This window comes from Erithacus rubecula (genome assembly GCF_903797595.1).
Source record: "Erithacus rubecula genome assembly, chromosome: 17".
Taxonomy (NCBI): Eukaryota; Metazoa; Chordata; class Aves; order Passeriformes; family Muscicapidae; genus Erithacus; species Erithacus rubecula.
This window is the reverse complement of record NC_136669.1, coordinates 2,268,440-2,282,522: the sequence shown is the minus strand read 5'-3', so window position 1 is coordinate 2,282,522 and position 14,083 is coordinate 2,268,440. Positions and strand designations below refer to the sequence as shown.

At 36.7% G+C, this 14,083-nt stretch overlaps 1 protein-coding gene across 2 annotated transcripts; it reads left to right on the top strand.

Moving 5' to 3' along the window:
* The first annotated feature begins 2,958 nt into the window (after positions 1 to 2,958).
* On the top strand, positions 2,959 to 6,439 carry LOC306809564 (parvalbumin beta-like). Of its 2 annotated transcripts, none has more exons than XM_079321204.1 (5): positions 2,959 to 3,028; positions 3,343 to 3,413; positions 4,020 to 4,152; positions 4,884 to 4,975; positions 5,458 to 6,439. In XM_079321204.1, exons 2-5 carry the CDS (start codon positions 3,353 to 3,355, stop codon positions 5,481 to 5,483), a joined length of 312 nt encoding a protein of 103 aa, XP_079177330.1. In that variant the 5' UTR covers positions 2,959 to 3,028; positions 3,343 to 3,352; the 3' UTR covers positions 5,484 to 6,439. The 2 variants fall into 2 exon arrangements, with proteins under 2 accessions (XP_079177330.1, XP_079177329.1); XM_079321203.1 differs by having other exon boundaries at positions 4,884 to 4,993.
* The last annotated feature ends 7,644 nt before the right edge of the window (positions 6,440 to 14,083 follow it).

Genomic DNA, 14,083 nt, shown 5'->3' with positions numbered 1-14,083 from the left:
TTAGGCCCAAGACTGTGAGTACTCAGACACCTCAGTCCCTTGATCACCCTGTGTGAGCAGTTTCATCTCTAATCCTCCCTATACTTCTTATGAAATAAAGATGTACTATGATCTCTTTAAGCAGGAACAAAGCACAAAGTCCTACATGAGCTTCTAGGAAAAGGATACAGAGGGCCAGGATCAATATCCCAAACCTACCCTAGTGCTCCAGCCACTGAATTCACCATCTCTCTTAAACCAAAATTCTGGGTTGCCCTAAAAGAGGAGTAGAATCATACATGAGATAAAACCTCCTGGTATTTAGTGGAAACTGGCTGCCCCTTAACTTCGTAACCCTTTGGAAAACCCAATCCAAAAGCCATTTGTAAACTTGAGATTCAATTTCAGCTCTCCAACTGTTTGAAATCTCAGTCATCTTCTAACAAGTAGAGAGCACAGAAAGGGCAAGGGGATGTCAGAACATTCATTGCACACACAGGCTGGTACAGTTTCTTCTTTGAGTTAGCAGCCAGCCCTGTGGAAAATCTTTGATGCAGCATCATCAGAGGTGCCTGGAGCTCTTCACACAAACAGTGTGGGCAGAGGGGCCAAGGCCGGATTAATTTCCTGGAATGGGTTACTGAAATAGATACATCTTGATTAAATCCCTGAACAGACACGTACCTAACATTTTCATGCTCAGTTTTTCATGTAGTTTAAAACATTTTAATAAGAGGATACTGTGGAGCACGAACTAAAGTGTTCACATTTTGTGAAACCTAATTTTCACATTAGTTTAGATTGTAAGCACAGAAAAAATACCATTATATTGGTCTGAACTTTCTGGGACATTTTCTGCACCAAAGATGTATAGAGTACATCAGCAGCTGAGATATGGCTGCTGCAGTACTTTTGATTTGTTTGTCAGCATGTCCTACACTCACGAAAACAAGACAATCAGTTTTGTACATCAAACTTCAGAAGAGAAAAACAGATGACCATTCCAGTTACAACAGAAAAAGAAGGTACCCTTAGACAATGCCTTTCCCTGCAGTTACAAAGGTACTATTGACCCTAAATTCAAAGGGGAACTCCTGTCCAGTTAGAATATGCAAACACTTGACTCAAAGGAAATCATATCAGTTCCATCACAATGACATATTGATCAGCTGTATTTTCGAGACATTGACCTCCTGCTTTAATCCCAGGCTTCCTGAACAAATTGATTTTATATTTGAAATTATCTCCATAATGGACTGTAAAATTCAGCCAACAAAAAAGTAAACATAGCAAACCCTGATTTTGTTAGGCAGATGAAGTAACCTGTTCCTCTAAATCATCATGAAAGGAAAGTCCTCAGGAATTATCACCGATTTTTCTGTTTACTGTTTCTATTCCTGTTCTTTCAAATGATTTGCTAGACTAGACTTTTTTCTTTTAAAAACCTGTTCCTTCCTCTCCCCCCTCTGATGAACACCCTCCTGTTACCCTGTTCTCATGCTGCTCCTCAGTTTTCCCTCACCCCAAGTCCCACAGAGCTGTCATGGCTGGACTTGCCTGTCTTTGGTGCCACCTTCGGGCAAGTGCTGGTTTGCCACAGAAATACTCCAAAACTCATTGCTAGAAATGCTTTATAATCTCAGTCTGGGCTTCTCACAAGGATTACTTGAGTGCTCAGTAATTCCCTTACAATTACCAGATTGTCTCTGATACCAGGCCATACTCTTGATTATTTCAGAGGGACATAAGCCAAATGCACAGAATAATTTAATTTAGATTTCCACCTGTTCAGGATAAAATGCTTTAAAAGTAACTTGTTCAGTTGTTCTGATATCATCCAGAAAAGTTAGTTTTCAGCATTTTCAATTTACCACAGAGCACGGGTTTAGAATAACATGGTCAGTACCTCTCTTAAAAATTCTTTTCTGAAAGAAATCAAGGGGAACTGAGATAGATTAGGTTTTGTCTGTATTTTCATGCATGTAATTTTTGAAAGACAATAGCTTTATGCTGAAGTGATTAGAGGATAGGCTTTATTTTAAATCTTCTCATCACTCAAATGTTATTTAAACCTAAGCAATATTCCATGTTTACATATGTGTCAGTGTGAAATGTCTCCCAATAGCTTTTTACACCACTGGCCAATTTCAACTATTCTCAAAGTCATTAAGTTCAAACAAATTTCATTAGATAACTGACTGGGGGTTCCTATCAATATCCAGTAAGAGAAAAGCTGCAGTTTGAGCTTAGCTGCTGTTTGAGACCTTACAGAAGTTTATTTTCTCAGCACAGCAAGAAAGAACCGAATTTCACTGCTCTGTTTCCCTCCTGGCCATAACTGACTCACCCTCCCGTGTCCTGCTGAGCAACTGACAACCTTCATTCTGTAAATGGACACATTTACTAGGATGAATTTAAAATGCAATTAATTACTGCTTTTATAGCTAACCAAAGCTTATATAACAACTTATTAAAAATAATTTGGGCTGAAGAAGTTTTGTCTTTGAGCTTGTACTTGTATATCAGATATATCTATTACAAATGTGTCAGTATTAGTATGTTTTGAGAACTACTAGGGCAACTGCAGGAGTAGTATTTCATAGGTAATTAATATCAGGATTGGGCCCTTAAAAGTCAAAGTCTACTTTGAAGATGTCCAATTCTTTTATTATTAAGCAATTAAAAATATATGTATTTTTTCATTATGCATTAAAAAATTTCATTTCACTAAAATAGGTGCAAGCTGAGAGGATTTACTTCATATGGCACTAAACCTTTCATATTGTCTGAAACACCATGCAGATTCCTTTGGGATATAAATATCAATCTGATTAGCTAGTAGCTCTTGTCAGCCACAGTAACTTATCCCCTGGGGTATCTGAGCCATCACGTGCCTCTAGGACTTCTTTAAAAGGTCAAGAGGACTTAACTAAGGTCTATATAAGTCCCTCTGTATGTCATTTGAAAAATAATTAAGTCAAGAGGACTCTGCAGATCTTTTACCTGGCAATATTTTCTGTTCTTGGCTTGGAGAAAACTAAGTGGCCAGGTGAGTTCAATCTTTCCTCTGGAGCTTTAGAAGACATCACAATAATTCACACCAAAAATGCATGGAAATAACCAAAGATGCCCAACTGCTGGGCAGGTTTATAAATCCATTAGGCTTTGTCCTCAGCTTGTGCACCTGAAGACTTGACTGGAAATGGCAGTGACTCAGAGGCATGATGTGTATCTGAATGAAGGATGGAGCACTTGGCTCTGCAGGGCAGCTCTCCTGCTCTGTCCTGGGACCTGGGCTCACCTCCACAGCTGAGACAGCAAGAGCAGTGACAATTCTACCCAACAATATTTTTAATTTTGCAGTATTCTTGATATGGCTCTTTCCAGTATCCTGACAGAAGCTGAAATTGCTGCTGGTCTACAGAGCTGTCAAGGTAATAGTTCTGTTTTAAATTTGGCTTTGCAGCTTATCTATCAAATTCCTTTGTCCTACCCCAAGATCCCAATTCCAATGGAAACAGAAATTTCTTACTAAAACCAGAAAAAGGACACAAGGTATTGGAACAGATGCAAGTTTTAATCTTGGCCAACCAAGATACAGGTATCCATCATCATTTGTGCACTGCAGAAATTTTAAGGATGAAAAAATCCAAAGGCTGCATCAGAATCCTGCATCAGAAATCCTGTTTTTTCAGAGAATAATAATAAAACTATTGCTGATTTCAATACAAGCATAATGTTGATCATCAAGTTCTGCAAATATGTCTTTCAGTGAAGTATCTGTTTACAAGGGTATGTTCTTTGTGCTGAAGACAACAGTCATTATTTTGTTACCTTCCTAGTTGAGAGACATCATTGATGGAAAAATTCCATTTATCTGAAATAAACTAAGGAAAATCAAAGACTGCTACTTGGGATTTGTAATTACCCTCACTGTACTGCAGAATAGTTTGCTGCTTTTTGATCAAAAAGCTGATTTTTTGTTCCAGATTTTTGACTACTTTTCTTCATGTCTCTTTGTTTCCATCTGCTTATTTCAGCTGCTGATTCATTTGACTACAAAACCTTCTTTATCAAAGTGGGTCTCAACTCCAAGTCCAAAGACCAAGTTGCCAAAGTCTTTGGAATTCTTGACCAGGACAGGAGTGGCTTTATTGAGGAAGAGGAACTGAAGTAAGTAAATTAAAAAGTTAGCAACAAAGCTGTGGTTTATCACCTAAAAATGCCTGATAAGATCAGAAATATTCCCTTTCCTCCTGCCCCTTTGGACAGGAGACAACCATGTGTTTGTGCACCTGTGTGTGAGTGCAGGTGCTGGAGGAGCTGAAACTCAAATAAAAGGCAAGGCTGGATCACAATAGGGATGCTCTGACAGCACTGAAAATACTCATTTCATCTAGCAATAACTGACAGACTGTGAAGATAAAAATAGCAGTTCTGCTATAGCTGTTTTTTATTATTGTAAGGTTTTTTACCAGACTGAATTCAAAGGGTTATTTTTCTCTCATCTTTCTTCCTGTCACATGAATTCTACCTTCCAGATCACATTTATCTGGCTTTGAAGTTAAAAGTAAGGTTAGAGAAATTCTTGCTGCTGAGACTCTGCATCTTAGGTGAAAGAAGGAAGATAACAAGGGAGGGAAGATGAATCCTGCCACTACAGTGGGTGTTATTTTTTGCATTTTTAATACAATGAAACAAGATGCCATCAAGGATTTTTATAGGCTGTGTAGCAGCATGCTCTTACTTTCTTACCCTCACTCTCAATGAAGTTAGAGGAAGTTTTACCATTGAAATAGTTCTCAAGAACTGAATCATGGTTGAAATTGTGCAGCTATTACCAATCCAAACCCTGAACACTTCCAGTACTGTGTGTCTTTCATTTGTTCTCTCACCTTTACCAGACTTTTCCTGAAGAATTTCTCAGCCAGTGCCAGAGCTCTGACTGATGCTGAGACCAAGGCATTCCTGGCAGCAGGGGACAGTGATGGAGATGGTAAAATTGGAGTGGATGGTAAGACTGCCCTTATTAAAATTGTAATATCTGTCTTTGAGACTTCCAAAAGGCAGCTCTAGGCAGCTGCTCTGCTCCATGTTATGGATCTGATGCTGAGTGCTCAGATCTGCTGTGTTACAGAGAGGACTCAGCATAGGACAGTCTCTATTCTGCCCCTGGTTAAAGTGGTCAGTTCCTTTTCTTATCTTATCTATGGAAATTTTTTCAGGAACCTAAATTCAGTCTATAATTTCACTGCTTTTTGTTAGTAAACTGTGATCCAATGTGACACTTAAATGCAGCACTTCCTTTGCCTTAAGTATCTATTGTTATGAATAAACCATGGGCTGCCTTTAAGGAATGATTATCAGAGGAAGCAGCATTGTTTTCACATTTTAATTCTAAAAATCAGGAGAGAAATTTTGACTGTGTGATTACAAACAGAGGTCCCATTTTATTATTCATTTTTCTTCTTTTTTCAGAGTTTCAAGCTCTGGTCAAATCGTAACCAGCAGTAAAGATAAAGACCAAGATATATGGGCTGTAAACAATCTTTCTAATTGCAAACCTACAATTTATTTACACATTTTGTACCCTGAAAAGTCATGAACAATTGCTGGCAAGTGGTTGCTTATTGCTGGAAAACATCTGAAGTGGTACAAGCAATACTTAAGCCACGCTGCCAGATGTTTTAAGCAAAAGGTCTATGCCATGAGGGGCTGAACTTAATTCACTCCTCAAATCTGAATTTAGGGCATTAAAGATACAAACATAAATATTAAGAGGAGAAATTGCAAGCATCTCTGTGGGCCATTGAATTTTCAATATTTGCATAATTTAAGCATATATTGTAAAAAAAAAAAAAAAAACCAGAATCAATAAAATGTCCAGGTATAAAATGTTTATGGTAACTGGTAGCAGTGGTATTTAATAAGAGGCATTTTAATATTCCATATGTTTTTCTATCATTTTTTATGCAAGTGATTGTGTTTCAGAGACTCAGTGTATTGCAGAACCTTGCACTAATTAAGTCATCAATTTAAGATCGACTGGATCCAGGATTAATTTAGATTACTGAAACAGCAATACATTCAAAATTCCCCAAAGAATCCCTCACCTTCATGCCCACCCGATGGCACTATTGTTCCACTGCCAAGAAGCTAAAACACTTTTCTGTGTGCTCAAACGGATTCCAGAAACTCCTCATGTCTCACCTGCCACTCCTGCAAAAAGCACTTCAAAAAAACAAGACCCCAGGGCTCCATAAGAGCAAATGGGGGAATACTTCCTAAATAATCAACATTCTACTGTTTTTCTCCTCAGCATTGAGAATAACATAATGCCCACATCTCACAGGGTTGTAAAATGCATCAATATTTGTGAGGAAAGTATAATAAAATGAAGAATGCCATAAAAAACTGCTAAGAAATTAATATTTTTTTCTTTACAGACACATGTAAATAACAAGACAGACATAACAAATGGGGAGAATGCAAAATTCTGAGCAGATTTTCGTTAATTTTGTGTACTAGGTTAGGGTTGTGGTTGAAAAGTGTGGCTGCAATAACGTCATCACAATTTTGCTATATTATTGTCTCAGGTTGCAATACAGGATGTATTGCAAAAGTCTGTATTTTGTCACCATCTGCTGAGACCAGGTGGGCAGTGATCCTTATCTCCGTGGGAGATATTATCTGCTAATGGGCCATCTTTAAAACCAAGTGGGGCAGCAGCCTTTATCTTTTTCACAACCCATCCTTCCTCCAGGAACATATAATCTGTCAATAGGACATTGAGTCCCAGTGCATGACTGATAAAATTACATCACCCCATTGAGAAATGCTCCAGCCAGGGGGAGGAACCAAGACTTTCCTACCCAGATAAAAACTGAGATTTGGGACATCAGAGCAGCCTTTTTTCCACTGGATTCCAGAGGAAAGCCAGACCTTTCCACATCATCCCTGGAGCTTCAGAGGAAACTGCATCTTCTCCAGGAGCACTGCTCCAGCTGAACCACATCTGCCCCTGCAGGAGGAAGCACCCACCATTGAATGGGATTGTGCCACCACCCTGACTGACTGAGGGTGTCAGGTTGTATTCCGACTCTGGCAGGGTTTTGGGTTTGTTTTTTATGGTACTGTATTTCTATTTTAATTACCCTAGTAAAGAATTGTTATTCCTATTCCCATATCTTTGCAGAGAACCCCTAAATTTCAAAATGATAATAATTAGGAGGGAGAGGGTTTACATTCTCCATTTCAAAGAGAGGCTCCTGCCTTTCTTAGCAGATACCTGTCCTTCAAACCAGGACAAGTTTAAATAAACACAGAGAGCAATCAAACTGGGCTACAAAAATGAATTCATTGCTTTTAGTATCTAATGAAACACTGCAGTGTATCAGGGTTTTGTCTTAGATATGTGACCATAATAAACACACATCCAAACAGCCTTTTAAAAAATCTGAATGTCTTTAACCATCCCAAACATTATACTTCCAACATTACAGCTGCTCCTACATAATACTCTTTGAAATAAATTTTGAGTTCTTGAGAAGTTTTTTCTTGGACAATAATCTTGCAAAAACTGGTATGAGTATCTCATACTGTATTTGTTGGAGTTACTTAAGAAGATGTTTCAATATTTGCAGATCAAAAATCTTAATTTCAAAATTGTCTGCTGATGTTATTGTGGTTCTGATGCTTAACATATTTATGATGAGACATTATGGAGAAGGAAGGAAATATCAATGCATTGTTGGGGAAAATATCTTATTACTCAAAGTTAAGGCAATCTATAAGACTTTAAAGAATACACTATAATGTGATCATGCTCTATACATTAGCCAAAACTATACTTCCATTAGCTCCAATGAATGAATCAGGTTCTAACATTGTAGAATTTTCTATAAAAGTGAAAAAAGAATTATCCATCAAGCAAATTGACAGTCATTATTTCAATGTCATCTCAGGAGAGCAATTAAAAAAGGACATTTTGCAGAATTAATAACTGCAGCCTGACTGCAGGGCTAAAAGCCCTCATTATTTTCAGAAAATGCTTTGTTTCTCAGCTGATATTATATTTTATGTTTTCATCATGCAATATGGGTCACCCAGACATTTTCAAGTATTGTACCAACGTTAATGGCTAAATAAGAGAGAAAGGTACAGGCAGCTCAGATAACTTCTGAGATAGCAGGCAGCTCCTTTATTTAACTACACTTACTTCCACCCTGATTAGCCTGCTAGGCCTACAAATCTAAGACAATTTCACCACTTACCATTCCATTAAGAACAGTAAAAAATTCATGACAAGGTAAGTCTGGTATCAGCTTCAGTGATCACTCCAGAAAGTTAAGAAGAGCTTGTGACTAGAGAGGTTTTTAGACCTTTCCTTCTTCCAGCATTACCAATAAGCAGATCAGAGGAGAAAATGTTATTTTCTTGGCACAAGAACACATTCACTCACCTTCTTTTCTTCTCTGCCTCTCACTCACATGGGCTGTCAGGTACTGGGAAATTTCTGTAACTACTTACCATGGGATTTAAGAAAGCTCTTCAAATTGAGCCTCAGCTGGAAATACTGCTGCCTGATCACAAACATACATTCCCAAACAACTCCCTTAGAGCAAAGAGCATTGTGCTGGAATCAGACATTTGGAGATCTCAGTCCCTAAATATGGGATTGCCTCTTGTCAGTAGAATTTTGTCACATGCTTGGTGTATGTGTTTTAACAGTTTGTCTGAATTGTCAATCTCCTTTCTTTAGGCCATTTCTGCTTTTGATTATTATTTATGATAATATTAGCTTTAATTACAGAGTAATTTTACTTCAAACCTCACTAAGGGTTACACATGCTCCTATTGCTGAAATTAATGGCCAAACTCCCACTGAAATCAATGAGGACAGGCAGTTCTACTGCCTGTAGTAGAAGCAGTTGCACTTCAGTGCTATTTGGTTTATTTTGCCATGGTTCCTAACACTTGGTTTATTTTTGCCATGGTTCCTTACACCATGTGGCACAGCAAAATGCAGCCATGTGCAAAGAGCCTTTGGTAACAGTCGAGTAGGACTGTACTTATCTTTTAATTGGAACAATTATTTCACAGCCTCCAACATTATTCCTAAAATAGACAGAAACCCTGGACAATGTATATTTTTAAAAATCACTCCATCTGACACTGTCTATAATGCTGACAGCAGACAGAAACATGTTAGACAATCACATTTAGGGTCAGAGACAGAAAATTGCATTACTGAGTCTCAGAAGAGCTTCCAAGCACTTTTAAAGACAAACACATATCAAATGCTATTAGAGATTTTCCAGGACAGCTTTTTAAGTGAAAAAATATGTTTATCAGACCAGACTCTATGACTTAGTGACACCATTACTCAGCTATATCTGTCTATTCTGCTGTCATTTTCAAACAGAAATCAAATTCATTCCCACAGAATGATAATAACATAATTTGAACCAAGGAAAGTTCACATGGTATTTCCCCTAACATGAGAGAAGTACCTGTTTTCCTTTAGCTCCAGACCCACAGTGCTGCAGAATCTATCTTGTATCTTGGATTCTCTTGTCCAGATCTCCACTCACTTCTCTGGGTAATATCCTCTACCTGCTGCACAGAAAAAAAAAGCTTTGTCACTGGGGCCTGGCTTTCCTCCTTCATTGTACCAAAAAAGACAAATACTACAGCATGTGCTCAGACTTCTCTGCTAAATATGGCAAAATACTAGGGGCCAAGCAATAATTCAAATGAAATGCTGCAATTATTTCTTCATTTTTATATGATTAAAGCATTTGCCCTAAGAGACAACTTAAGTGGCAGGATATACTTTATTTTGTTGACAAAGTCCTTTTCAATGGTTCTAGCTGTGAACACACTAAGATTGTCTGCTGTCACCACTGAGCCATCAACACTACTATCAACCACAGAGGTTACTGAGTATCTATTTTAGTTACTTCCAAACTCATTACAAAGGCAGAATCTGTTATCCAGGATCATGATACCGCTGGCCCTGACACAACCAGGGCTGAAAGATGGAGTTGTGTGGGTTTGAGAACAGCTGCTGCAGCATCTCTTTACACTGTTGTAGTTGGTCTCAGGTTAACACCTCTCCTCTGATCTCACCTGAGACAACTGCTGAAGTTTCTTTTGCATCTGCTCAAAGTCATGGCTTTGGTTGATTGCCACTGCTAATTAACTCTGTACTTTATGCCAAACAGAACACAAAGGGTACAAGACTAGTCCTCAACCTGTCAATGTTTTACCAAAACACAGCTTTTCTCTGATACTTAGAGAAGTAAATAGCAGTTGATTTGAAGCAAATTGTTTCATATGTTTATATTCCTAAAGAACCTAGAACCTTAGCCAGAACTTATCAATATGAATATTCTGTATTTCTCAGAATCACACCTTCAAGTTTAATTCTGGAAGTCTGAAAAAAATTGCTTGAGTATTATTAAATAAAGACACCTCAGGTGAAAATGACATTAGATATGCAAGCACATAAGTATTCAGATGATCAACACAACAGAACTTTAAGATGTCACTCGTAGAGCAAAAAAAAATCCCTAAAACAACCAAACAAAAATTAATATATTTTTATTTTAAATTTCATAGGAATGAGTGTTAAACATTCCTGGAAAATTATATCCAATAATAAGATTCTGTGTCAGATTTTGCACTCTTGTTAACTGTCCATTATTTAGTGGCTGTTGTCCTGGTTGAATTATCAGGGATTTTCTTTGTAGTGTTACATTGTTTGCATAGCCTGTTTTAAAAAAAACACTTTCATAGATCTCAGTTTTTGAATGCATAAAGTAATTACAACTACCTAAGTTAACACCTAAACAAGAAAGAAGGGAAACAGGTAGATAATTTAGATGTAAAATAGATTATCTCATTAAAATAACCCTTAATATACTAACCCCTGATTATTGCATTCTAATTGTAGTGGAGGGAAACCTGTACTTCAGATGAAGTGACATTAATAAATAAATAAAACCCAGTAACCCTAGATTCCCACCTGTATCAATGTCCAGTGACATCAACTTGATTCTGAAATTCAGCTCTTTTAGGCTTTTGTAAATCATCTTTCAGCCAGGATTAGCATCACTTTTGTTGTCAGCATTGAATTTCCAACACTAAAAGATCTCTTCAAAAGCAATCGTAGCAATTATCTCACTTTTATTTGAGATCATATTCTAATATAACACTAATTCTGGCTGTCTTACAGCTGTTGAATATACATAAAACAAGCTCAGCACTATATGCCACTGCAGAGTACATGAGGTAACCAGATGTCATTCTTTGAACATTTGGTGTTTTTATTTTTAAACAATGACCAAATTAGTTTCAGATATATTTTGAAATTGAGTATTATATGCTCACCTAGATCTTGTCCTTTTCCTCCATTTCAATTCCCTCATTCTCATTAGCTGTCAATAATTAGTGTTGTATGACAAGTTAAACAAAGAGAGCAGTTCCATGAGTACTGTGTAGGAGCCAGCAGAAAAAAAAAGAAGTTGGCTGTAGAGAAACACCTATGGCACTGTCACAGAGGACTGAATAAAACCCTTTTTCTGCAGAAACATCTTGGCAGTATAAAAAGAACCCTTCTGTTCAAACTCATATCAACTTGAGATGATCATAAAGGAGAAACTACAACAGAGTGTAAAAAGGCACCTAAGAGAATGAAAGTTATTTCAGGATGATTCTGGAGAAAGCACAGAATGAACTTCATCCCCAAGGGCACTGCCTGACAGATCATAATGCCTTGGGAATCTCAGGCAGAAAGCAACATGAATATATAGCACTGAATGAATAAGATAAATGGAAAGAACACCAAAAGATCTGTGATCAGACCTTCAGCTTGTACAAATCAGCACTGTTTAAGTTGTGTTAATCACAAAATACTGATTTACAACAGCCCAGGGTTCTTAGGCTTACCAGTAAAGTTCTTCCAGGTCACTGTAACCAGTTTTCCTGCTGGAAGCAATAGAAGGAGATTTGTTTGTTCCTGGACAGCTGGTATTCAGGACCAAAGGTAAGTCTGAATATTTGTGATTTATGCCATGTTTCTTCATGTACAAAATAGGTAGCAAGAAAGTTTAAAGTATCATTAAATTAACCCTGCTTTTTTGTGTTATTTAAACCTTGTATTTCTCTATCCAAATTCAAACAGTACGATGGAATGTCTGCTATGATTGACACTTTTCTCACTGTCATTAAACCAAGCAGGAGTAAATCCACTGTAGTCCATTTACTTACATCAAGGCTTAGATTTATTCATTACTCTGCTCCACAGTATAATTTTGGCCATTGCTGCTATAAAAATACTTCCTCTTTGGCATATCATGCTTTCTATTTGTTTAAAAATAAAACAATGCTCATGGATTAATAGAATATTGGTTTAGATACCACAATTGACTACTACACAGTAAGTACTAACCAAAATATGTGTGAGTTTTATTGGAATTCATCCTAGAATTTTGCCATATAAAGCCCCTTAAAGATGGAAACAGATTTTTTGTCTGAGAAGAAAAACCTCCTATCTGCTGTTACAAATTTTCTTACAGTCTTTTGTTCTAAAAGCAATTCTCCTGAAATATAAAATAAACATTTGTTTATACCTGAAATTAAAATTTCATTATTAAATTTCATAATTAATGGAATAGATTGTGAGAATATGCTATAAAATTTAGATAAAACTATTTCCACACTAACAAAGTCTGATTCCTACAACCTATAGAACTTGCTGCAACTAGCAAGCCTATAATTGATTTAATGTAATTCAAAACATTCAAAATGGATTATTAAGTAGGCCAAGTGATTATAGATAATATTCCAAGGAATACTGACAACAAGATCAGTTTATTCAGCTTTACCTAGTTCATAATTTTCTGTCACTGAAGACATTGGTTTCTGTTTCTCTAATTCAGAAAATGAAGGAAATACAAAATGAAACTTACTGTAGAAAGATCATCCAAATTAGAAAATGCTATCCTCTACCCTAGTGACAAGTCATCTTTGTCAGAATGACACATTGCCACCTCTGATCTGTCATCTCCAACCTCCTTTATACATTCCAAAGGATCAACAGACCCTGGGAAGACAAATTAATTTCTTTTTATAAGGATTTGACTGCTGGAGTTGTGACTTTCAGGTGCAGAGGTTACCTGTTGGCACACTTGGAGCTGAAAGGATCCTTCAATGGCAGAGACATACTTAATTATAAGCACTAGTGGATTTATTTTGTAAAAACTGTTCTTTTTGTCCATATTATCTTAAGATATAAATAGAAAGAAAAGTTTAATTAGTTAAGGAAGAAATTTGAGCCAGGTCTCAATTCAAACATTTGATCCATCAAAGTGTAACCTAAGCAGTGGTTATTGTCACCTTTTGAATCCTTTATAAGACAGAGTGGCAAGCCAGAGTCAGCATTACTATTTTGCCTGGTATCTCCTTGGCTACTTTTCCTTTACCTAGCTGAGAAAACTCTAAAGGTGAGCAGGTGACTTGAGATTAATTAAATAAAATTACTGTGCAGAGCTGCACCAGTAGTAAGTACGATACCATTGTTTTAAGGTTTTTATTTTAATTGCTGGAATTACTTATGGATGGTCTTTATATAGATAAGTATCAGTTTTCTTTTTATTCTTCAGAGCTGTTGGGAGAGATAACAGAATTAAACTTTCTTACCTTTCCTTTTCTAACTGCACTTATTGTTACTTGTATTGCCAGATTCCAGGCATTCCAGTGAGATGGTTTTTTAGATGAATGTTTACATAGAGTTTTAAAATGTACTGTATTTATATAGATTGCAGGTAAATGAGAAAATATTGCTCATCAATAATTCACAACATGATTAATGTAATCCACCTCACCAACAAGAATTATTTCTGCACTGCTGTTTTTAAGGAAGTAATGTACTAAATCTTATAATTTGTTAAGAAATACCAGATGTCACTTTGATCAACGAGATTGATCTACTTTTGTTGGCCTTACAGTAATCTTCAAAACACAGAAAAAGCCAATTTGTTGCAAGATGCATTTGATTTCAAAACTCTGTTTGCAATATTCTATTTTGCACAGGTTTAAA

What these genes read in the sequence shown, in the direction of transcription:
- LOC306809564 (XM_079321203.1), top strand. Translation starts at nt 3,353, where the DNA reads ATGGCTCTTTCCAGTATCCTGACAGAAGCTGAAATTGCTGCTGGTCTA. An exon ending in TGGTCTACAGAGCTGTCAAG is followed by an intron (nt 3,414 to 4,019) that starts GTAATAGTTCTG and finishes TGCTTATTTCAG; the next exon opens with CTGCTGATTCATTTGACTAC. An exon ending in TGGTAAAATTGGAGTGGATG is followed by an intron (nt 4,994 to 5,457) that starts GTAAGACTGCCC and finishes TTCTTTTTTCAG; the next exon opens with AGTTTCAAGCTCTGGTCAAA.